The sequence below is a fragment of the Arachis hypogaea genome, chromosome 15, assembly GCF_003086295.3.
Source record: "Arachis hypogaea cultivar Tifrunner chromosome 15, arahy.Tifrunner.gnm2.J5K5, whole genome shotgun sequence".
Classification (NCBI taxonomy): domain Eukaryota; kingdom Viridiplantae; phylum Streptophyta; class Magnoliopsida; order Fabales; family Fabaceae; genus Arachis; species Arachis hypogaea.
Genome location: NC_092050.1, coordinates 150,566,481 through 150,591,004, shown reverse-complemented (window position 1 = coordinate 150,591,004; position 24,524 = coordinate 150,566,481). Strand labels below are relative to the sequence as shown.

Sequence of the window (24,524 nt, the reverse complement as noted above, 5' to 3'; positions counted from 1 at the left end):
CTTCCCCCTTCTCTCTCTCCCCTTTTATTTCTCTCTCTCTCTCCCTCCCTTCTCCTCTCCTTTTTCCCTTTTCTCTCTTTCTCTCTCCTATTTCTCTCTCTCTCCCCCTTCCCTTCTTTCTCTCTCATCTTCTCTCTCTTTCTTTGCCCTCCTCTCTCTCTTTCTCTTCTTTCTTCCCTTCCTTTCTCTTCTTTCTCTTTCTCTTTCTCTCTCAATCTTCTCTCACTATATATCCCTCTTCTCTCTCTCTCTCTCCCCCTCTTTTCTCCAAAATAAGAGATCGAATGAGGGAGAAAGAAAAGAGGAAAAAATAAAGGAGAAGGAGAGATAGAAAAATGAGAGAGAAGAGGAGGAGGAGGAGAGAGAGATAAAGAGAGAGAAGGGAGGGGGAGAAAGAGGGGGAGAGGGAGAGAAAATGAGAGGGAGAGAGAGAAAATGAGAGAGACAGAGAGAAAGAGAGAGGGAGAGAGAGTGAGAGAGAAACAAAGAGGGAGAGAGAGAGAGAGAGAAAGAGGAGGGGTAGAGGGAAGGAGAGAAAGTGAGAGAGAAAGAGAGAGGGAGAGAGAGAGAGAGAGAGGGGAAGAGGGAAGGAGTGAGATGGAGAGAGAGATAGAGAGGAAGAGTGATGAGGGAGAGAGAATGAGAGAAAGGAATAGAGGGAGAAAAGGGAGAGAGAAAGAAAGGGGAGGGGAAGAAAGAGGGTGATACGTGCTTCAAATGTTCGTGATATGAAGAGTTCAAGAGTTATTTAGAAGATATTTTAGTTTACATTTTTAGAATATTTTATTTAATGTATTTTGATTTTGTTTATTTAATTACTAGATTGGGCCTTATGTTTATAGGCTTTAGGGTTTTCTTTGTTTTAACCTAATAAGAGGTTATAAATACCTCCTTAGCTATTGTAATCGTAGTATAGAATGATTTAGAGGTTTTAAACCTTTTTTTGGTTTCGTGATGAAACCATGGTGTGGACAATTGAGGTTGAGGAGTCCCTCTCTTGTTACATCGGGGAATTGAATAGAAGGTTGAGGAGTCCCTTCGATTCAATTTCCAAACTATGGCGTTGACAAGTTAGGTTGAGGAGTCCCTTTCTTGTTGCGTCAAGAAATTGGGTAGAAGTAGAGTGATTCTCTTTGTACTCAATTTCAATCTATCATTTTTGTTTCTATTTCAATTTTAATGTATCTTTTTATTCAGTTTGAATTCTTGTCTTTATGTTTATCTATTATTTCCGTATCATTTGGTATCAGAGCTCAGGTATTAGATTAATTCTTATTAATCTATATTTGTTCTTCTTTTATCATAAAAAAAGAGTCCAGTGTTTGTCGCGTCTTTCATTTTGTTCTTGTGTTCTTGTTTTCGTTTGCGTTTCATTATTTAAAAAAAAAAAAGAAGAAGAATAAAGTGAAAAAAAAAAACAAAAAAAAGAAGAAAAATACAAAAAAAAAAAAGAAATTATCTTCCTTATAATTATTGTCCTTTTCATATATTATTTTTTTTTCACCTACAAGATTCGAGGACGAATCTTTTTTGAAGAGGAGGAGAATGATATGTGCTTCAAATGTTCGTGATATGAAGAGTTCAAGAGTTATTTAGAAGATATTTTAGTTTACATTTTTAGAATATTTTATTTAATGTATTTTGATTTTGTTTATTTAATTACTAGATTGGGCCTTATGTTTATGGGCTTTAGGGTTTTCTTTGTTTTAACCTAATAAGAGGTTATAAATACCTCCTTAGCTATTGTAATCGTAGTATAGAATGATTTAGAGGTTTTAAACCTTTTTTTGGTTTCGTGATGAAACCATGGTGTGGACAATTGAGGTTGAGGAGTCCCTCTCTTGTTACATCGGGGAGTTGAATAGAAGGTTGAGGAGTCCCTTCGATTCAATTTCCAAACTATGGTGTTGACAAGTTAGGTTGAGGAGTCCCTTTCTTGTTGCGTCAAGAAATTGGGTAGAAGTAGAGTGATTCTCTTTGTACTCAATTTCAATCTATCATTTTTGTTTCTATTTCAATTTTAATGTATCTTTTTATTCAGTTTGAATTCTTGTCTTTATGTTTATCTATTATTTCCGTATCATTAATGATACGTGCTTCAAATGTTCGTGATATGAAGAGTTCAAGAGTTATTTAGAAGATATTTTAGTTTACATTTTTAGAATATTTTATTTAATGTATTTTGATTTTGTTTATTTAATTACTAGATTGGGCCTTATGTTTATGGGCTTTAGGGTTTTCTTTGTTTTAACCTAATAAGAGGTTATAAATACCTCCTTAGCTATTGTAATCGTAGTATAGAATGATTTAGAGGTTTTAAACCTTTTTTTGGTTTCGTGATGAAACCATGGTGTGGACAATTGAGGTTGAGGAGTCCCTCTCTTGTTACATCGGGGAATTGAATAGAAGGTTGAGGAGTCCCTTCGATTCAATTTCCAAACTATGGCGTTGACAAGTTAGGTTGAGGAGTCCCTTTCTTGTTGCGTCAAGAAATTGGGTAGAAGTAGAGTGATTCTCTTTGTACTCAATTTCAATCTATCATTTTTGTTTCTATTTCAATTTTAATGTATCTTTTTATTCAGTTTGAATTCTTGTCTTTATGTTTATCTATTATTTCCGTATCAGAGGGGCAGGGGAGAGAGAGAGAGGAGGGGAAGAGAGAGAAAGATAAAAAGAGAGGGGAGAGAGAAAAGGAAAAGGGGGAGAGAGAGAGAGAGGAAGACAAAGAGAGGGGAAGGGGAGAAAGAGGGGGGGGGAGAGAGAGAAGAGGAAGAGTGAGAGGGGAAGGAGAGAGAGAAAGGGAGAGAAGGAGAGAGAGAGAGAAAGGAGGGAGAGAGAGGGAGAAAAGAGGAAGATGGGAAGAAAAGAGAAAAATGGAGAGAAGGGAGAAAGAGAGAGAGAGAGAGAGAGAGAGAGAGAGAGAGAAGAGGAAGAGTGAGAGGGGAAGGAGAGAGAGAAATGGAGAGAAGGAGAGAGGGGAAGAAAGAGAATGTAAAATCTAATTTTATATATGTTAAGAGAGAGAGAGGGAGCTAGAGAGAGAGAGAGGGAGAGAAAGAGAGAGGAGGGAAGAGGAAAGGAGAAGAGGGAGAGAGAGAGAGAGAGAGGAAGAGGGATAGGGGAGAGAGAGATTGAGAGAAAGGGATAGAGAGAGAGGGGGAGAGAGAGGAGGGGGAGATAGAGAGAGAGAGAGAGAGAGAGAGAGAGAGAGAGAGAGAGAGAAAGACAAAGAGAGGGGGGAGAAAGAGGGGAAGGAGGAGAGAGAGAAAAGGAAAAGAGAGAGAGGAGGGAGAGAGAGAAAGGAGAGAGAGGGAGAGAAGGAGAGAGAGAGTGGGAGAGAGAGAAAGGAGGGGGAGAGAGGGAGAGAAGAGGAGAGAGAGGTAGAACAGAAGGAGAGAGAGGGAGAGAGGGAGAGGGGGAGAGAGAGAGGGGGGAGGGGAGAGAGAGTGAGAGAGAAAAGGAGAGAGAGAAAATGTAAAATTAATTTTAGAGTAAACTACCATTTGTACCCATGGAAGTTGAAAACGCTGACAAATCTACCCACAAGAGACAGAAACTACCAAATGTATCCATCAATCATGAGTTCCGTGGGACGAAAATAACCAATCCATATTCCGGCGTTGACTCCATCAGTAACACTCCCTACGTGGCATTTCACGGCGTGACATGGCTTGGGGGGCTGCACACGTGGATATTATAATTACAATTAGTTAAAAAAATATTTGAATTTTGAATTTTTTTTTGAAAAAAAAGGAAATTAGAAATGAACAGTTAGCAAAGGTTTTCCATCTTCGCGCGTTTCAGAGAACAAAGGGTAGAGACCTAGGAAGAAACTGTTCATCTTCACCACTCATAGAAAACCTCCCAGGCCAACGATAATCTCCGTATTGAAGAGAGGGTGCTTGTTGGTGTGGCTCGTTTCAGCGGGTGGAATTGCGTGGTGTCATCCATAGGTAAGTAGTAACCGTTGATCTCTATGTCATGGTTTTCTTGTTTTCGATGCATGGTTGTGGAAACTGGGTTTTCATTAGGGTGTGCTTGTAGTTGCTATGATTTGGTTGTTAATAGGGTTTGTCTGTTTGCAGATGGCAACTGTCCACATTACGTTAGTCATTAGTCACAGAGAAAAATTTGAAAAGGGTGATGATGGCAGACTGGCTTACGTTGGGGGTGAGAAAACAGAGATTGAACGAGTGAATGTCGATACCCTAAATAGGTTCTTCGTGAATGACTTAGTCAAGGATATAGGGTACACTGATGTGTGCGAGCTTTACTGGCTTCAACCTGGGATGGAGTTGGATGGTGGGTTGAGGTTGCTTAGACGTGACATGGATGTGGTGGCTATGTATGAAGCAGCGATTGCTAATGGGAGGAGAATTGAGGTGTTCACTGAGCATCCAGTTAACCTCCCTGAGTTTGCAGAAGAAACTAATGAACCTGAACTGGAGCGTGAGAATTTAAATGTTACGAAAACCCAAGTCAAGCACAGAACCAAAGTGTGTGTTAGGAGACCCCCAACCCCAAAGAAGAAGCACAAGAGAGTGGTGAAGATTAAGGATCAAACCAGAGGAATGCCTGGACCGGATACCCAAACAAAGGATGATGTGGTGGACAAAGATGTTCATCCTACCACAACAAACACACAACAACCAAAAGTAGGCAGTGAGGAACCAACTCTCCCCACACACTCACCAAAGGTAACCTTTGAAGAGCCACCAAGGATCATTCAGACCCCAGATGCACCCACCGAATCCAATTTGCCTCCACATGAGCCATTGGAGAAGACTCCTTCAGAGACTCAACAACCACATGTGTCAGTTGGAAGTGAAGAAACAGGGCACCCAAATCCAGTTTCTGCGGAGTCAGTGGCACCCACAGTTGATAAAGGGCCTGCAGATTCTAATGAGGTTTTCACACAATATATTCCACAACCTTGCAACAAACCAGAGTCTCAGGAGCAGAGCTTTCAACCTGAGAATGAAACACCTTGCGAAGGTTCTCAACCTAGCAGTTCACAGCCTGAACCGTCTACAAACCCAGATGTGGGTGCTGGTAGTCCAAAGAAGCGGAAGAGACGATCAACAGTTAGGCCTCCTCCATCAGGACAAACCTTCATACCTAACCAGGATCCAAACAAGCATCCTTCAATCTTTATACCTGTGGAGGGTGAAGATATAGCTGAGCCAAGTGCAGGGATGCATTGTTATGAGTCTGAAGAGCTGGATTCTGTTGCAAGTGATGATGAAGACAGTCAGCAAGCAGCATTTCCTCAAGCTAATCCCGATGCTCCAGTGAGGGACGTAAGGCTGAAGGTTGGGATGGAATTTGAGAATCTAGAGCATTTCAAGAAGGCAGTTAGGAAGTTCAACATCAACCTAGGGTGCAGCATATTCTTTCCTAGAGTTTATTCAACTAGGTGCAAAGCCATATGTTATGAGGAGGATTGCCCATGGCAGATATATTGTGCAAAACGGTCATTTCCATTAAGCTTCCAGGTGAAGACCTTTGTCAACGAACATACCTGCAGCAGAGTTAATAAGAACAAATCTGCGGATGGTAAATGGGTTGTAGAAGAGCTTGAGGACAAGATCAGTGACCATCCAGACATGAGTCAAAGGCAGGCACAGGATTTTTTCAAGAAGGAGTTTGATGTGATTGTGAATGAGAGGAAGATATACCGTGCAATGGTGAAGGCGAAAGAACTAATAGAAGGATTGGAGATAGCTCAGTATGCACTTCTTCGGGATTATGCTAATGAAATAATAAAGACCAACCCTGGCTCAACCGTGAGGATTAGCACTGATTATATCGAAGGGACTGGGTATAAATTCAAACGGATTTACATATGCTTGCAAGGTTATAAGAAGGGCTTTACCGATGGCTGCAGGCCTTTTATCGGGTTAGATGGTACCTTTCTAAAGGGATACTACCCTGGGCAATTGTTGACTGCGATCGGTCACGATGCCAACAACCATATATACCCTATAGCCTATGCTGTGGTGGAGTGCGAATGCAAGGATAGTTGGAAGTGGTTTCTCGAACTTCTCCAAGAAGACTTAGGAGACGCAGCAATCAATGGAATCAACTTTATGTCAGACATGCAGAAGGTAATGGTATCAATTCTTATTGTTCATGTATGACTTTATAATTACTGGTTTACATTATCTCTCAAACTGCTACTGCTGTCATACCATGAATGGAATTTCATTGGGGATAACATTTTTGTTGCTTTACTTTTCCCCACTAGGGCCTCATCCCTGCTATGCGTGAAGTAAACCCAGGAGCTCATCATAGATACTGTGCTATGCACTTATGACAGAACTTCAGAAAATAGTGGGGTGATACAGAGTTGAAGATGGCAATGTGGAGGTGATAGGGGAGGGAGAGGGGGAGTGAGAGACAGAGAGAGAGGGATAGGGGAGAGAGAGAAATGAGAGAAAGGGATAGAGAGGGAGAAAAGGAGAGAGAAAGAAAGGGAAGGAGAAGAAAGAGGGGCAGGGGAGAGAGAAAGAGAGAGAGAGAGAGGAGGGAGAGAGAGATAGAGATAGGGAGAGAGAGGGGAAGAGAGAGAAAAGAAAAGGTGGAGAGAGAGAGAGGGGAAGACAAAGAAAGGGAGGGGGAGAAAGAAGGGGAGTTAGAGAGAAGAGGAAGAGAGTGGAGGGAGAGAGAGAGAGAGAGAGAGAGAGAGAGAGAGAGAGAGAGAGAAGGAGAGAGGGAGAAAAGGGAGAGAGAAAGAGAGAGGGAGAGATGGAGAGAGAGAGGAAGACAAAGAGAGGGGAGGGGAGAAAGAGGGGAAGGAGGAGAGAGAGGGAAAAGGAAAATAGAGAGGAGGGAGAGAGAGAAAGGAGGGGAGAGAGGGAGAGAAGAAGAGAGAGAAAGAAAGAGAGAAAGGAGAGAGAGGGAGAGAAGAAGAGAGAGAAAAAAGAGAGAAAGGAGAGAGAGGGAGAGAAGGAGAGATGGAGGAAAGAAGAGAGAGAGAGCGGAAGAGGGAAAGGAGAGAGAGAGAAAGAGAGAGGAAGAGAGAGAGGGAAAGAGAGAGGGGGAGGGAGAGAAAAAAGAGAGAAAGGAGAGAGAGGGAGAGAAGGAGAGAGGGAGGGAAGAAGAGAGAGAGAGCGGAAGAGGGAAAGGAGAGAGAGAGAGAGAAAGAGAGAGGAAGAGAGAGAGGGGGAGGGAGGGAGAGAGCGGGAGAGAGAGAGGGAGGAGGGAGGGAGAGAGAGAAAGAGAGGAGAGAGAGTGAGAGGGGAGAGAGAGAGAGAGAGAGAGAGAGAGAGTGGGGAGAGAGAGGGGAGAGAGAGAGAAAGAAAGATGGAGAGTGTGAAAACTAGTTTTAGCCTATAAACCAGTTTAAACTGATTTTTTTAATTAAAACCAGTTTTATTTTTATGAACTGGTTTAAACTGGTGCACTGTATTATAAACTGGTTTAGAACCAGTTTTATATGTGACAAAGCAGTTTGGTTCAGTTTCTAAACCATTTAAAATGGTTTAGTGCAGTTTCAGTTCAGTTTATAGAAAAACTGAACCATGCACACCCCTATATGTAGGGTTGTTGTACCCTTATAAAGGATCGATATAAAAGTTTAGAGAAGAGAGGATTAATTGTTCCAACATCCAAAACATCCAAGAGGAAGTAGTTTATTGCTCTAACATTATATGAAACATGTCATCATCAAATCATTTTTGCATATAGTTCATACATCTATATTTTAACCGTTTGATATGACACATTTAAAATTTGTATGACATTGTGTTTGTGTTATGGCTTTGGAAGGAAGTAGAGTCCTCTTGATTGTTGGTTCCATAACCAAGCATTGACGCAGGGATGAAAGACCAATACAATTTTATCTAAATTAAGATTTTGTTTTCTTGTGTTTGTTTCATTTATACTCCTAGCTAGTCACAGTTAATGTGTTTCCGTATCAATCTGTAATTCGATATTTTTACATATATTTGTAACCATATTTATAATTTCTCAGAGCTTGAATGAACTTTTTTTTTTGTTTTGCAACAGTGTTCAGTGAGCATTACACACTCCTTTGTGCAATTTAGAAACAAAGGTAAACAAACTTCTCCTTTTATGGTCGTTCCACTTTAGTGTGTTGAGCTTTCTTTGTTAAAAAAAATCTTTTCTTTATATATACTTAATTTCATTCTAAGACTAATTTGACATTTTCCATCTTCTCCTTTTCTTTGGCGGATCAATATCAGTATGAAATATCTCCTTAGCTCTCCACTTTTTGCATTCAATCTCAGTTGCCTATCCGTCAGGGAAGACCATTATTAAAATGACAAAATACACATTTTACTTCTGGCATTTTGTTTCGGAGATATCATTGTCTTGAATTCTTGATTTGTTATCAATTTACTCTTGTGTTGCTTTATTTTTGTGTGTTTGGATGTAGAAGCAATTGAGCAGCTTTGTAAGACCAACGTTTTTTTAATTTAATTGTGAAAATTATGCGGGTTATAAACCTCTGCAATATATATATATTTTTAAAATTTGGTAAATATGATTTTCACGATAAATAAGAATAATAAAAGTGTTATTATAAAAGTCACTTATTCTCGTTCATAAAAAAGAGGCAATAATATTAATAAAACAAAATTTTGTTACTGGCATCATGTAAATACAGCACACAAGTTAATTGGAATAATTGTGTAAATACTTAACAAGCTAATATCAAATATTTTGTTTATCATATAATTAGTGTCAAGTTTTTCTTATACTAACTCTCAACTTCAATGACAACCAAATAAAATAAAAGTATAAAATTAATTAAAAATATTTTATAACTAATTTTTATGGATGAAATATTTTTAAAAATTTTTTACATATCTGTTAATTAATACATTTGAAGCTAATAATCTTTTAAAAAGATACATCTTTTTTACCAAAAGTCCCTTCGGCATAGCCATCGAGACTTTCGATAAAATCTAGTTCACTGTCCTCTTCGGCATTGCCATCAAGGCCAAAGAACTAGAAAATCAAATATTATTGATAAAAATGTTATGAATCCAATTACATCTATCTATATTAATTTACAAAACTAGCTAACAATTAACTCAAACTAAATATGTGCGCAGCCTAAATAGGACAATTAGATATGTGCAACCATTTACATGTTTTTCCTCCTTTAAGCAAATTTTCCTCCATCCATTAAAAACTTCGGAATATGGCATAATTTCTACATTGAAAAACAATTAAAATAGTGTAACTATCATGAATAATAATTTAAAAGAGTTTAAAATAGCCAATTAAATATTTTCTATATTAGTAGAAATTGAATTAGACTAACTAATTGAGAGTAAAGAAATGACTTACGATGATCAAATTACATCAAAAATGCTTTTTCTTAGCTTTTTTCCTTTAGCCAATTCTTCTTGATGTTTAAAATGTTTCTGAGCATGACTGGCAATTTGACTAGAAGTTTTTGTTTTTACATAATATTTCGAAATTCTTTTCCAGTGTGAACCTTCTTCTTGGTACCCTCTAATAAATAACCTACCAAAATATAATTTTTAAAATAATTATTTACAAATTTTAAACAAAAACATAAACTATTTAAACTATCAAACAAATTTTTTTTTTTTGGTTTTCTGGCCAACCAAAAACCTTATTATGCCAACCACGGTCAAAACAAAAATAAATTTAGCAATCAACAAAAATTACTTTAAAACTCGCTCAAATTGCTAGTTATTGATACACTAAAACACTGATATATGAAACCTTTAATTAACAAGAAAGCAGTGAAATCGATCTTACAAAAAAGAGGTGCTAGACTTATATATTGTAGACAATAGACAATCATCATGGACAAGTTAGAGATATATCTAAATCAAGAGAAGTGCTCCTATATGTTGATATTAGTTGCTTCACTTTTTTTTTTTAAAATACCAATATTTAACTAGATAATAAATAAATAAGTAAATACCTATGTTCATCTTCGGTCCAATGATATCCTGTCTTTGTTGGTGCGGCCTCCTCCTGTGCAGTTGGCACGACCTCCTCCTCTGCAGCCGGCAGTACCTCCTCCCTGTCATGATAATAAACAAAATACTTGATCATCAATGAATTTCATGTAAACAAAAATATTTATATATTTGATCATCTCCATTTCAAAATATTTTATTTATTTCAAAAACAAATCAAAGGGAAAAAAAAGTTCATTGTTTATTAGGTTTGTTCATAAAACTTACAAGAAAAAGGAAATATATATAGAATAAGTAAACAAAAAGAAAGAAAGAATATGAGAAATAAACCTTGCGAAATAAGAAGAGAATGAAAATATTGAGAATACCGACCTGTGATGTTGATGATCAGTCGAATAAGGCGGTAATGGTGGTGGTGGATTGATGATGGGGATGGAGAGAGGGTTGTGTTCCATCATGATGGTCATGTTATCAGATGCAGCATTGATCAGAGGAGTGTTTGTAGGATAACCATTATGGATGGCACTGATGTCGTTCATCAGCTTCTGAAAGCGTTCTTGCAGCTGTGCCCGCGTCCTGCCGGGGAGACGAGCAGCCATTGCCTCCCAGTGGTTGTGTAGAGCATCCTGAAAATAACTGGTAATAACAGACTCAAAAGCTTTGTTCTCCTCCCAAGTCCAGACCTGAGGTTGAGGTTGAGGATGAGCACCGACATTGGGAATCAGCTCTAACATGTTCATGGTATCCCACTCAGGCTGAGGCTAAGGCTGTGGCTGAGGCTGAGGCTGAGGTGGGGGATAACCACATGTGTCAGCGAAAAAGTCATCCGTCGCCATCCTTACTATATCCGTCTGAGACTGAGGCCAAGACTCAGAAAGAAGCCGAGGCCGAGACCGAGACCAAGGCTGAGGCCAAGACCAAGACTGAGGCTGAGACGGTAGCTGAGGTGGTTGATTACCACACACGTCAATGGCACATGACTGAGGCTGAGACTGAAGTGGTTGATGGCTTCCATAATAGTGCTCTGTCCTCTTCATAGCTTCCGGGAAAAACTCATCAATAACCGGCTGAGGTGGTTGATTACTACTGACGTCCATGGCAAACGGCTGGGGCTGGGGATCACCTACATTGTTTTCGTCCCCATTCCAGACGGGCTCAGGCAGAGGCGGAGACTCAAACTGAAACTGCGGTGGTTCATCGGCATAAAAGTCTATCATATCGCACGGGTCTCTGATATCCCACGGATTCATCATTGCAGAATCTGATTGCTCGTCACTCATTCTTCTTCTTCTTCTTCTTCTTTCTTGGTTTCCTATTTCTTCTTCTTGTTTCTTGGTTTCCTATTTCTTCTTCCTTGGTTTCCTTTTTTCAGATATAGTATTTATTTATGTAAGCTTCGCTTTCTAAGATAGAGTATGTCAATTTAATTTTATGAAAAAGTCTAGGGGCAGTAGTTTTATAGAAAAATTAAATGATTTTATTTTAAAAATTTATTTTAGGATTTTTTTTTTTATCTTTTTGTATTATGTAAATGTAGATAGTTTTAATTAAAGCAAAAAACTCTCAGAAGGGATTATGTAAGCTTCACTTTTTAAGATAGAAGGTGTCAATTTAATTTATATTATATTATGGATAAAAATTAAAAGATTTCATTTTCAAATTTTAGTTTTAAAAAATTTCATTCTATGATTTTTTATTTTTTTGTATTATGTAAATTTAGATAGTTTTTAATTAAAACAAAAGATTCTCAAGAATAAAAGGCATTAAATAATGATTTAAATTAAATGTAAGTTTAAATGTAAAACTAAAATTCAAATACAATATTGTAGTGAGGCCGTACACCTTAAAGTAGTAAAATGGAGAGACATAGTGAAGATATTGAAGGCAGTTAATATGAATAAAGTAGTACTTAATAATATTTTTATTTTTATTAGTAGTACTTTCAATAAATGCCATGTTTGAGGTTTGAAAACCAAACCGCTTATCGAACGCTTATCGAACCGTAAAATTAAATGTTCAAAAGATTTAAAAAGATATATATTTTGTGGTTTATTATTTTATATAATAAAATAATATATTAATATATAAAAGATATATATTTTTTTAAAAAGATTAATCTTTTGTAGTTTATTATTTTAAACTAATGAACTATTAAAATACTATATCAGTTTGACTAGTTAGTCAATTTTTTATTTTTAATTAATTTTCTGTCAAACGATTTATATTAAACCAAACTAATTTGATGGCAATTTTTAATTAATTGGGTGGAATTAATTTCAGACTGAGACTCATTCTTGCTTTAAGTATTTTTTTTCGTCTTCTTAACTAGCTTCTTGCTTGGATTTCTTTTTTTAAACACAACATTTATATAAGTGAATACATTTATAAGGTTCACTTGTTAGCTAGAGTATGTTAGTTAGATTAGATTATGATTAAAAATAGAAAAGATTTTATTTCAAAAATTTCATATTTAAATTCATTTTAAGATTTTTTGTTTTTGTATTATATGTAAATGTAGAAAGTTTTAAATACATCAAAAAGATTCTCATATACGATATAAAAAAGATCTAAATTTGTTTTCTAAAAAATATAACTAGTGTTTTTTTTTTTTTTGGTTTATTTTATTTGGCAAATGATCATATTATCCAATAATATAGTGTACAAAATAATTTTTATTTTTAAATTAAGTCTGATTAGTGAGATAAAATTTAAAATAATACTTTATTTTTATTCAAATTTAAATATGAATTCAGAATTGATTAACAACTCATTTTTTTAATTTCAATAACAAAAAAAATTAATTTGGTGCAAAATATTTAGTCTGAACGTAAATTTCAGTCTGGTTGATTTTTATGATTTTCAACTAGCACTGAACATAAATCAATTGTCATATTTTAAGAACCAAAACTCAAGAGAAGGAAATAATATCCAATGTATAATGAGTCGTAAGATAATATATTATATTATTACGTATAATATCTAATGTATATTTTTTTTACAAAGTTAATATATTTATTTAGAGTTAATTTATTATAATTTTTTTTATAAATTTTGTAGAATATAAAAATAGTGAATTTTATTTTTTATTATTATTTAAAAATTATTCATAATTTTAAATTATGTAATTAACTTAATTAATAATATTTATTATTCCTTTTCTAATCGGAATAGTGTGTCCCTCTAAAATCATCTGCAATAATTTGTGTTGTGGACTTGTGGGATATCTACAGAATTGGGTGAGGTTTCAAGCTTTCTCAAGCCAAGTAGCCAATCTAATCCTCTTTTCCCTCCTTATACACATGCTTTAATTACAATTTATCTATTTAGATAACAAATTCAAAAAAAAAATATTGACTCATTTAGTTTGATAAATTTAAAAAAAAATAAATAAAATTTTTATTTTAAATATCCATAGATATTTGATATATAATTAGTTCATCCATTTAAATCTATAATAGACCTAAACGAACTGAATTAATAGACCAATTTGTTTGACATTCTTATTTACACAACTAACTATATCCAAAATTCAAACTATGATTTAACCAACAATATTTCTGAGCCAAAATATTTAGATTTCGGTTTACAGTTACATATAACTACGTGTTTTTTTCGCCTTATTCATAAATAGCTTAAGGGAGGAAGGATCAGTGGAAAGCATAAGCCTATGCCTGTGAATTAAACCTAGTTGAGATCTCGCTAACTATAATCTTCTGAAAATAATTTATTCATGAAATCAACGTTTTTTATCTTTGTTGAAAATAATTACAAACCTCCTGCACTATTTTCTCTTTTGGAAAGATATAATGTTCAACTGTTCAAGTAATATGTAGCTATGTAAGTTAAAACATAGCGATATAAAATCTATACACTAGAGTTTCAGTCTGGTTGATTTTTATGACTTTCAACCAAGACTGAACATAAATCAGTTGCCATATTTTAAGAACCAAAACTCAAGAGAGGGAGAATAATCAGAGAAGAAATGAGATTTTCATTTCAAAGTTTTAAGCTGCTGCATTAAAGGAATGGAGAACTTGCTCTAAAATCATTCTTTTATATGGTTCAAGAGGACTCTCTGGTTTATCAGAATGAACAATGTTAAGAAGATAGAGTTTCTTTGAGGTCACAAATGCTGCAGAAAATATCCTCTTCTTTCCTCCACGAGTACTATCAATGGTGTATTCAAATTCATAAATTTGCAAATCTCCATTTCCTGATCTTTCTGAAGCTGCAATTAATTTAGCTTCCTTTGTACTTTCCTGAAGATGAGGAGAACAATACACACAAGTTAAAATGATATATAATCACGTAGACATTTGATTATCCCCTAGGATCAAAGACAATTTTGCCTTCTTACTTTAGTTGTTAAATGCAGAGCAAACTATATGTAATGGCCATTATTCCTTTGGTCATAAATACGGAAGCAATGTTTCACTAACATCTATGATCTACTTTTGATTTAATTAAATAAAGATCAACGAAGAATCTACTATGGATAAAAATAAATAATTACAGGAAGGAATACTTTAGAGGCTTAGAGCACAGGTGAGGTGCCAATAGTTTGTTATAGGAAGAGAAGGTTCTAGAGTCCTTTTTATTATATAATGTAATGAATGAAACAGAGAAGACAATTTTTAGCCAATTAGTTAGTTTAGCCTTTAGCGTCTTAGCGCTTAGTATTAGCGAAATGATGTTCACAACAGAGTCAAACTAATCCAAGGTAAATATTTCAGCTCATTATTCCTTTGCTTATGTTGTTATGGTGAAGTACAGGGAGATTCTTCTAATCAATATCATCAACACTTGACTCAAATTTTGCATTGGTCATAGAAAGTTCCAGCAATGGAAACAAGAACCTTACCTTACGCCTTTCTGCTTGTAAAAGCTTATCAGCAACAAACTCGGGGCTCCCGAAGTCTCCAAGATTTGCAAGACGAACTGGGTTCACAACAACCCCAATGTTGTTGCTCCCCATACTTGCATCTTGAAACAAAGCAGTTGCCCCAGCTTTATCAACCTATTCATTGTAAACCAGAGCAGCAAAGATTGTTACAATGTAAATGGAAAGTGTTGTAATTTGGTGGGAATAAATAACAACTTTTTATGAAATATGATGATCAGTTTCATCCAATACTATTCCATTTCCATTTCATCTAAGTTTAAATTTTATGCATTTTCAATGCAAAATTCTTCTAAATTAATATCAAATCAAACTATTGCTATATAGACAAAACAAAAAGTGGTTAACTTCTACACCTCAATCTCAACAAGAAACTAATATTTTAAATGTCTGTGTAAAAGAGTTATACACTAACAGGTAGATTTTAACTCAATATTTTACCCACCTCATTCCATTTCCATTTAACTCCTATTGAATCATTTTCCAACACATCATACCAAACATACGCAAGTCTTCACAGTAGAAAAAGCTTATCAAAGATTAAGGTTATTAAAAAAAAGGGTAAATAATTTTACCTTAGTCCAAGAAGAGGGTATAAGAAGAGTGAAACCTTCCTTCGAATCAGTGTATCTGTGAAGCTCCAAGTCCAACTCTTGAGCCATCAAGAATGCACCACTAGTGTTTGATAAATTGCTCGAAAGAAAAGTTGTGAGAAGAAGAGTAAGATTGAGCTTCCTCCTAGTAAAAGATGTTGATAAATGCAGGATATGGTTGTTGTGAGGTTCATTGTGAAGAATGCAGGTAGCAGAATTGAAAGAGGGGATTGAGAAGAAGGTTCTGGAAGAAGAGTGTTGTGAATGGTGGAGAAGAGTGAAGCAAGTTTTCAAAGCCATTGGAATTGAATTGGAAAGTCCAATGTGTTGGGTTTCGTTGGTCACAGGGATATGAGAACATACTTCATTTGGGTTAAAGGGGGAAAAAAGGTAAGTACTTAAAAAAAAAAAATTGAACTCATTGTTCACCAAAAAAAAAAAAATTGAACTCATTTGTTGCTGTTATTTTTATTAGTAGTTTCAACAAATGTCATGTTTGAGGTTTGAAATCCCAATCGGTCATTAAATCGGTAGAATTAGTCAATTGGATGTTCAAAAATTCAATCATATAATTCAACTATAATTTAATTGGATATAATAAAATAATATATTAATATATAAAAATTATTTTTTTTAAATATTTATCTTTTTGTAATTTATTATTTTAAATTGTTTAACTGTTAAAATACTATATCAATTTGATTAATTAATTAATTTTTTTATTTTAAATTAATTCTTTGTCAAACGATTTTTATATTAAATGGAACTAATTTGATAACCAAGTCTTGATTAACAGGGTGAAATAGATTAATTTTCGTTCTTTCTTTTATAATACCCGAGTTATATTTTTTTAATAAAAAATATAATATGCTTAAGCTCCTTATGTAATATCAATACACTCTGTGTGTTGACATAATATATATTTAATATTATAATTACTTAATATACTCTTGCATATTACTACAAATAAATTAAAAAAATTGCTATTACAATTCAGCCTCCTACAAATTGTTCCACCATAAAAATGTTAAAAAATACAATAAAATCCAATAATGGTATGTTACACAAAATTCTGGTCTATATCTAAAAAAAAATTAGCCAAAATAATTCTATAAAAAAAGTTTGATAAGTTTAAATTATTTTATTTTTTAATGCAAAAGATTATTTTCATTTACATTATTGCATTTTTTTGTTGCATTGCACAAGTTTAAATCTAATAATCTTTGACTACAACATCCTCTTGCAAGTAGAATTATATATAAGCTGCCATAGACTGCTTGCTTGGTGTTTTCTCATCCTTCGTCTTCAGAAGACGTGCAACTTTGCAAAAACCAGCATGGTATCTTGACAAAGACAAATCATCGGCGCATGTAACACATAAATCTGTATCTATCGTTAATGTCCCATGCTTCAAGAGTTTAGAAAGCATAACTGTTAATTCAACACAAGAATAAACCTTCAATAACTATTTCTAAAAGAATACATGATAAAACACAAAAAAATTTACTTTGAGTTATTTTATTGATTAATATCTGAATCAATTTTTAAAAAGTATTTAGTGAAAAAATTTTAATTTTCAATTAATTTTAATTACTCAATCAATCTTCAAACTTTAAATTATTTGTCTATATAAAAAAATTAGTTTAAGAATTTTTAACGATTATGTCTTTATTAAATAATGATAAGATTAATTTGTTTAATTTTTTTATCAAAATATGAGGTGAAAATTTATGCATCTAAAAAAATAAAGAGTTAGAGACTAATTTGGTTAAAATTTGTTGAGAATTAAAATGTTGACTAAAAATTGCATTACTCGTGTGTTACATGACATAAGGGATTAATTAAGAAAGAAAAAGAAAGTTAAGTTTCTTATCAAAGAAATCTGTTGGTAAAATTAAAACCTTCTGATTCTGTGGTTAAAGCTTACTTTGCATCAACTTGAGGCTATAATTTTCCACACGTTTAAGTATCAAGAGGATAGAGTAATAAGGCATAACAAAAGACTGAATTATATGCATAACAAACTCTACAACATTGTTTATATTCTTCCAGTTTTTGCTGATTTAAGTTTTCTTTCTGAAGTTATTCTTATAGAATAATTCAATTGATGCTACTGGCATATGCACATATGTTGTTAATCTAACAAACCTACTTGACAAGTTGCACCAATGGAAATAAAGCATGCAAATAAGGCATAGTTTCCAGAAGAAGAAAAACAACCATTGTCCAGCTAATTGATCAGCTTGAATGGATGAACTATTACTCCCACCACTGCTATCATAATTGAAGTATGAACCATTCCATAATTTCTCATATACACTTTTGGCTTTCTGGAACTTGAGCCAAAAATACTCCTCAGAGCCCTTGTCACCAACTTCATGTGCCAAGGCTGAAGCTGCCTCAAGTGCCGCAACCCAAAGTCCACCACTATATGCACTCACACCAGATACAGACCATGTGTCATAAGTTTGATCAGGGAAGCCTTCATTCTTAATCATTCCGTCGCCATCCTTGTCGAATTGGTCCATATAAGCAATTGCAATGTAAACAGCTCTTGCAAACTTCTTGTCTCCGGTGGCAACTACATCCCTATAACACTGGAGAACAAATTTTGGATTTGAGTCTTTCCACCTATCTGTGTTATGAAGATTATAGCCATTTATTTCAAACCATTCGGCCATCAACTAGAGTTTGCCTTTTTTCAGGATCATGCATCATTACTGCTGCAGCAAAGTCTCTTTGGACACTGAGTTCAAGTTTTGGAAAAAGCATGACCAGTGCAAAAGATGAGTAAAAATGAACATCAAAGGTATTCCCCTTCAAGATAAAGAAATTGACCAATGTTTTCTTCCCCTTCTTGAAGCAAATTTACTCCATATGCTGACTTTGATGCAGTTGGAGTGTGCATAGAGCTAAATCTTTCAAGAATGTTAATAGCAGTATCACTCTGGGGCGATAAATTTGGACTCTAAATCATATATGAACCCATCCAGTGAAAATTTTCTTTCCCCTAAGCTAGCTGAACTATGCACCGGACCTAAACCATCTGCGAAACAGAGAATAATGTCACAAATTGATGACCGAGACAGTCATAAACATGGCTTAATTAGCTAATATAGAATACCCAAGTTTTAGAGAAATACCTGTCCAAATTGTGAACCCAGAATTCAGATAGTAGAGCTCATTCAAAAGGGTTGTAGGGTACCTGCACAACTCTGAATGCACAAGAAGAAAGTTAATAAAGAACTGAGCATTACCACTCAGGAAGTCTCTTGTCTTTGCCAGTCTTCAATCTGAGCCTCCCATTGCCGGTGCCCTATGTCAGCAATTCATAGAAGCTTTAGTAAGTTATTCATGAATTCTATTAGGCTATTAGCAATTATAAGTATGGTGCATGCTTTGGGAAATCATCTAAATTTTGACATCAAAGAAAGAATAGAAAAGAAAAGAGAAAATTTTATCCATAGTCTGGCTCTCCAAAAATAATCTATGGACAATTCTCAATATTGAGTTTAGAAGCAATCCCAACCATACAAATACAAAATTTAATGTATCTCATCAAAGAGTATTACCGATAATAGCATCGTGCGCAATCTTTGCAGCTGCATCCCCATTAGTACCATAGAATTTAGTGTAACGGCTGTTAAGTTTGGTTAGTTAAGCATAGTCTTCAGACAGGAAATTTTATACAAGTTTTCTACAGCCAACCTGTTGTAATTTGTAAACCCTTCCTGCCGGAAACTTGACTTCAGGGCAGTCCCATGCTAGTGAAAATGTGACAGTACGTTGAGCATCTGAAGGAATAGTAAGAGTTGCTGCAATTGCAAATGTGACAGGAGACCGCTCATTCGTAGTCCTATCGTATCAACTAAATTAATTGATAAATTCCAAAATTATTTATCATTCAAAAGTACAGTAAGGGTTAAGGCTTTACTTGTGATGTAGAAGAACACCATGCACTCTGTCCTAGCATGACATAATATGTATCTTGAATGTTAGAATAAAAAGCAATCAAATGGGAGATTTTCACAAATTTCTTACATCTTTGAATTAAAATGATCGCCAGTAAACTCAGAAAGTCCTCCAACAGAATTCTAAATGCATACATCAATTGCTTGCATAAAAAACTAAAACACCAAGAGTGTAATAGCAATTAATAGTCACAAAAAAGTTTAACTTACAGTCCATGTGAAAAGCAAGGTGACATCTGCTGTTGTTTTTCCAAAATTATTTAACTGCATAAATAACACTTATTGCTTATTAAGAGCAACATATGTATCAAATTCTAACTAAAAAGAAATTGAAGTGACTCTTGCCTACCACAAAAGTGAAAACTGTATTTTACCTTCATATATTGTCCAAGCCCTTGGGTACAATGCATGATATGTGGATTTGTCCTGACACTGGGTTTTCTCTGAATGAAATTGAAGTAAATTTTTTTCAAGAAATTAATTTACAAGAATAAGATTAAGAAAATGATAAATTAGTAACTGGTAATTTACAAGGCAATCTATAAATGTTTACTTCAATATATCTGCCTTCCCTGCACATAGTACACTTGAATATTTTTCACCACTTGGACGTGAAACAAATACCTGATAGTAAGCAAAGAAAGAAATAAATTTGGTTATGCATGTCCTTTTTCTTGATAAACAAACTATTATCAACCTTAAAGTACACTGTAATTGATATTTAAGGTTCAAACAAGATTGTACTATGTTCTTGCAAGATGTCCAACCTTGGACTAAGTAATTCTTTATAATGTTATGGATTCATGATGTGTTCTGTTGTCAGCATCACATTATTCACTTATGCTTTCATGATAACATATCTCAAGGTATAGTTATTTTTATGGGGAATGGATTCTCTCATCTGATATTTATACAAAAGCTTATTGTTGGTGAATATTGACTGTTATGAAAATGGGGCCAAGACAAGCCATGTAACTTGTAACAAGAAAAGATCAATGGTATATATAGCAGATTAAATAAACATAAATGTAAACGATACTGTAAGATCGAGAAGATTTTACCCAGATATATATAGCAGCACTGTAATATTTGTGATAAGATAGATTCAAGCAAACTTACTGAAAATTGATTTGCTAAAACTGGTTTATCTTCACATTTTACAGGGAATAGTTGCCAACGTTGAAATTCACCCCTGTAACTTCTTCCAATGCTTCCTGAACTGTAGAACAAAGCAAAATTTAATGCACAAAATGATTCAAACCACTAATGGCATTAACATGACTTCATTTTGTTTTAAGGCAGAAATAATTAGAAACCGAACTCTACTATACCAATCCCATAATTTTTTATGCATGTAACTAGTAAACTGCTAATGTATAAAATTTTTCCTCCCAAGCAAATATAATTTGTTATTTGTATTGGTGACCTGATTAATGTAGAAAATTTGAAGCTTATTTTTTGGATTGAAGACCTACCCAATGCCACCTAAAGGAACACCATGACAAGATGTCACATGACGCTTAGCAAAAGGGTCCATCATTCCTTCCTGTAAGACATGCAGCAAGCAATTCAAGAAACATGATCAGAAAAACATTTTATTAGGACAAATCATCTTCCCGGACATGGCGCCATAGCCGAAAACCTATTGGAGCCTATAAATTCAGATATCATATAAGGATTGCTACATATATCAAAAACCATTATGTCCTTAACTTTTAAGTCTACTACAGCCATAAGCAAACATATTTAACCATAGAAAAGTACCAATGTATTTTAGCAGGTAATTCACATTGAAAAGCCTTGCTCTATAATAGGAATAAAGAATTCAGTAAAAACTAATACTGAGGTTTCTTTGTATGAGTTTGATGGTGAAAAAATACTCTTGACATGTTGAGCACGACTAACAATGGTTAAGTCCATGAATAAAATTATGGATGACATGATATATGTGGACAATTCACATGCATGAAAGGCTTATATACATCTATTATCTCTTTCAAAGATACGTTGAATTCTAGCGGAGTATTTCCTGCATAATTCAATTTGCGCTGCCAGGTAAGTCCTGCAGCCTGCAGGTTTCCCTGGCTCAACCTTACTCAGAATCAGATACTAGAAATGATGTTTCATACAAAATCTCTAATGAAAGCTTAAATCCTTAAATATGACAACATTTGTTCTTTGATCCAGTAGCAAAGGCAATCAATAAAAAATAATATTCTTCAATCAATAATTTTTTGGTCCAACTTGTTCCATCAATATACCAAAAGGAAAAAGTCTAAAGGGTCAGCAATTTTATTGAATTTTGACCAGCACGTAATCAGCAGAAAAAAGTGAGTCATTAGATGAAATTTTACACCAATCTCGCACCATTAAATCATTATTGATGGCTATTTAATGGCTACCAATCACAAAAGTTGCTGGTCCCTAACATTGCTCAGAGAGAAAATGCCAAAAATAATACCTATTTGCATCACATGGTGAATAAAAAATAATACCTATCTGCATCACATGGTGAATCACAATCGCTATGGCTTGGTTTAGTAAAATTTGTTGAAGAGTTATTTGTGCTTTTTAAAAATTCAAGTTTTTTATTTTGTATTTGGTAAATAAAAAAGAAGATATGTTTATGCTTGCAGCTTTTAAAAGATTGAGATATTTTTGAAAGTACTCAAGATAGAGCTTTTTAAAGTTGGCTTGTGTTTTTTAAAATTTAAAAATCTAATATAACTTCGTATGTTAACTAATTTTTAAATTTAATGTTTATATTTATGTCTATTATAGTATTTTTAAATTTTAAAAATTATTTTACTAAACGCAATTGATGTTGTTTGTATTTATTAAAAACTATTTTTGATTTGATTTACCAAACATAAATGCTACAACTTTTAAAAAGTTATCTTTTAAAAATTACCTTTTATAAACTACTTTTAAAAAGTAAAATCTTTACCAAACTAATCCTATGTAATGAAAAAGATATATATATATATATATATATATATATATATATATATATATATATATATATATATATATATATATATATATTACTACACTAGTTATGATAAATGAATTTAAAATAAAATATTTAATTTGCTCTTCTAATAATATGATAAATTTACAAGTCTTATTAATATATATTCTAAATACATATTTTAAAATACTTTTTTATTTTTAGGGATTTCAAAGTATATGAAAACCTTTTTAAAAATTATTATATATTTTTAAAAAATAAAATAAATAAATCCTAAACTTATAAACCAATGAATGGACACGATGTTTAATTAATATGAATGAATAACAATCATTTCTTTGCAATAAATTTTTAAAGTGGTCTAATTTTAGTATTTTAAGTTTAAAATTTATTATAATGATTTTTGAGATCTAATTCTTGACATTATATTAATTTTTAGATTTTTTTTTGTACTAAATCAGCGAATAAAGTACTGAATCGATTTTGACTTGCCAGATTAGACACAGAGATAAACGGTGTTCTTTTATTTTAGCATTTAAACAAGAAATGAGAAAATAAAAAAGAATTTATATAATGTGCAAAATATTTTATCTTCTATCATTCTCTAAAATAATATCATTTTTGTCTTGATTAAGGGTCGGAATTAAATAACATTATTTATCTATATATCTAACGTGATAAATCAAAACTAATTCAATACTTCATTTATTGAATACAAAAATTCAAAAATTAATATAGTACCTAAAATTGAATCTGAAAATTAATATAATAAATTTTAAATCTGAAAAATCAAATAATAAAAGCCTGAATTTTAAGAGTAGTGTTGGAAATTTAGTTAATTTCTTTCTGTTACCTCATCTAAATTAAACATGAAAGAATCCTCGAAATCATTGACACTTAAAAAATAAAATTTATCTGAATAAGTCAATAAGCGAGAAATAAAGAATACTTAAACTTACAAACAGTGCTGTTTAAAATGAGCTGAATTTGATGATTTCGATTCATTTAGTTATTTTAAATGAGTGTGTATGGGTGCTAATGAGTAATAACTCAAATGACATAGTCTCTCTATACTCAATTAAAAGGTTGCGGATTCGAATCTTCTATCTTTGGTAAAAAAAAAATGAGTGTGTATGGGTCTTTTATTGTAAAAATAAGACTATAAAAATAAGATGTTTAATGAACTCGCTTAGTCTATGAATTAAATAGATTGTCCTACAAAATAAATAAATTAGCCCATTTAACTTGTTTAACTTTTTTTAATCATTCTCTTTTAATTTATTTTTAATGCTTTTGATATTTTTTTAAGGATAAAATATATTTTTTGTCTTTAAAGTTTGACAAAAGTTTTAAAAATATCTCTAAATTTTATTTTATTTCAATTTTGTCTCAAAAATTTTCGATTTACATCAAATATACTCTCAAGGTAACATCCCAACTTTTTTGAATCAAGTCATTTTTTAATAACTAATTAATTAATTAAAATGGTAATGATTTAATATTTGAATTTAAAATTTAAACATATGAAAACACTAGTGGTAGTAAATTTCTAACTGACAATAAACAACCTTTTAAAATATAGTCATAATTAATTCTACATTTATTAGATTTAAATGATATTTTGTTATATGAAAAGATAAGAATACTAGCTCTATTCCTTAAGTTCAGTATAAAATCAAATTCAAATTAAATTAGGTAGATAAATCGGTTACAAGTTCATAGTAGAAAATCGTGCTCTTATCAGCCAGCCTGATATACTAACAGTATTTCGGGAATATCTCAAGCTGTGGTTATCCGATTGACTTCCTTTAAGATTTGTTTTAAAGCTAATTCAATTTTCTATAAATTTGTATCTAATAACTATTTCCAAATTCCAAACGTAGAAAATGTTATAGGGCTCACAAAGTAACGATTTAGATTGAAGATTTCACCTAAATGTCTCCTAACATAATCTGCACATACCTGAGAGCTATTTGATCCTCCCTTTCTCATTCTATTTTCTTTTTCTATACAAAATATTCTAGTATACACAAAGTTTAGCTATAGAACAAGTCTTTCTTCACTAACAAACCGTATCTATTTGCATCGGAATACCTATCGAAACTTCACTCGAGGTAGGGGTTTTATGCTAAATTTTATATGTCATATCTTAAATGTTTT

General features: G+C 33.2%; 1 protein-coding gene and 1 pseudogene across 1 annotated transcript; both read right to left on the bottom strand.

Annotated features, from left to right (window-relative positions):
* Window positions 1-13,897: 13,897 nt before the first annotated feature.
* On the bottom strand, window positions 13,898-15,857 carry LOC112751308 (psbP domain-containing protein 2, chloroplastic). Its single transcript, XM_025800395.3, has 3 exons — window positions 15,405-15,857; window positions 14,791-14,946; window positions 13,898-14,188 (listed from the first exon to the last, which is right to left on the bottom strand). The coding sequence occupies exons 1-3, from the start codon at window positions 15,720-15,722 to the stop codon at window positions 13,934-13,936; spliced, it is 729 nt and encodes a 242-aa protein (XP_025656180.1). The 5' UTR covers window positions 15,723-15,857; the 3' UTR covers window positions 13,898-13,933.
* A 1,551-nt stretch (window positions 15,858-17,408) lies between these two features.
* LOC112749248 (uncharacterized) lies at window positions 17,409-21,528 on the bottom strand (annotated as a pseudogene).
* Window positions 21,529-24,524: the final 2,996 nt, after the last annotated feature.

What these genes read in the sequence shown, in the direction of transcription:
- LOC112751308 (XM_025800395.3), bottom strand. Translation starts at nt 15,722, where the DNA reads ATGGCTTTGAAAACTTGCTTCACTCTTCTCCACCATTCACAACACTCT. An exon ending in TACCCTCTTCTTGGACTAAG is followed by an intron (nt 14,947 to 15,404) that starts GTAAAATTATTT and finishes TACAATGAATAG; the next exon opens with GTTGATAAAGCTGGGGCAAC. An exon ending in TACAAGCAGAAAGGCGTAAG is followed by an intron (nt 14,189 to 14,790) that starts GTAAGGTTCTTG and finishes CCTCATCTTCAG; the next exon opens with GAAAGTACAAAGGAAGCTAA.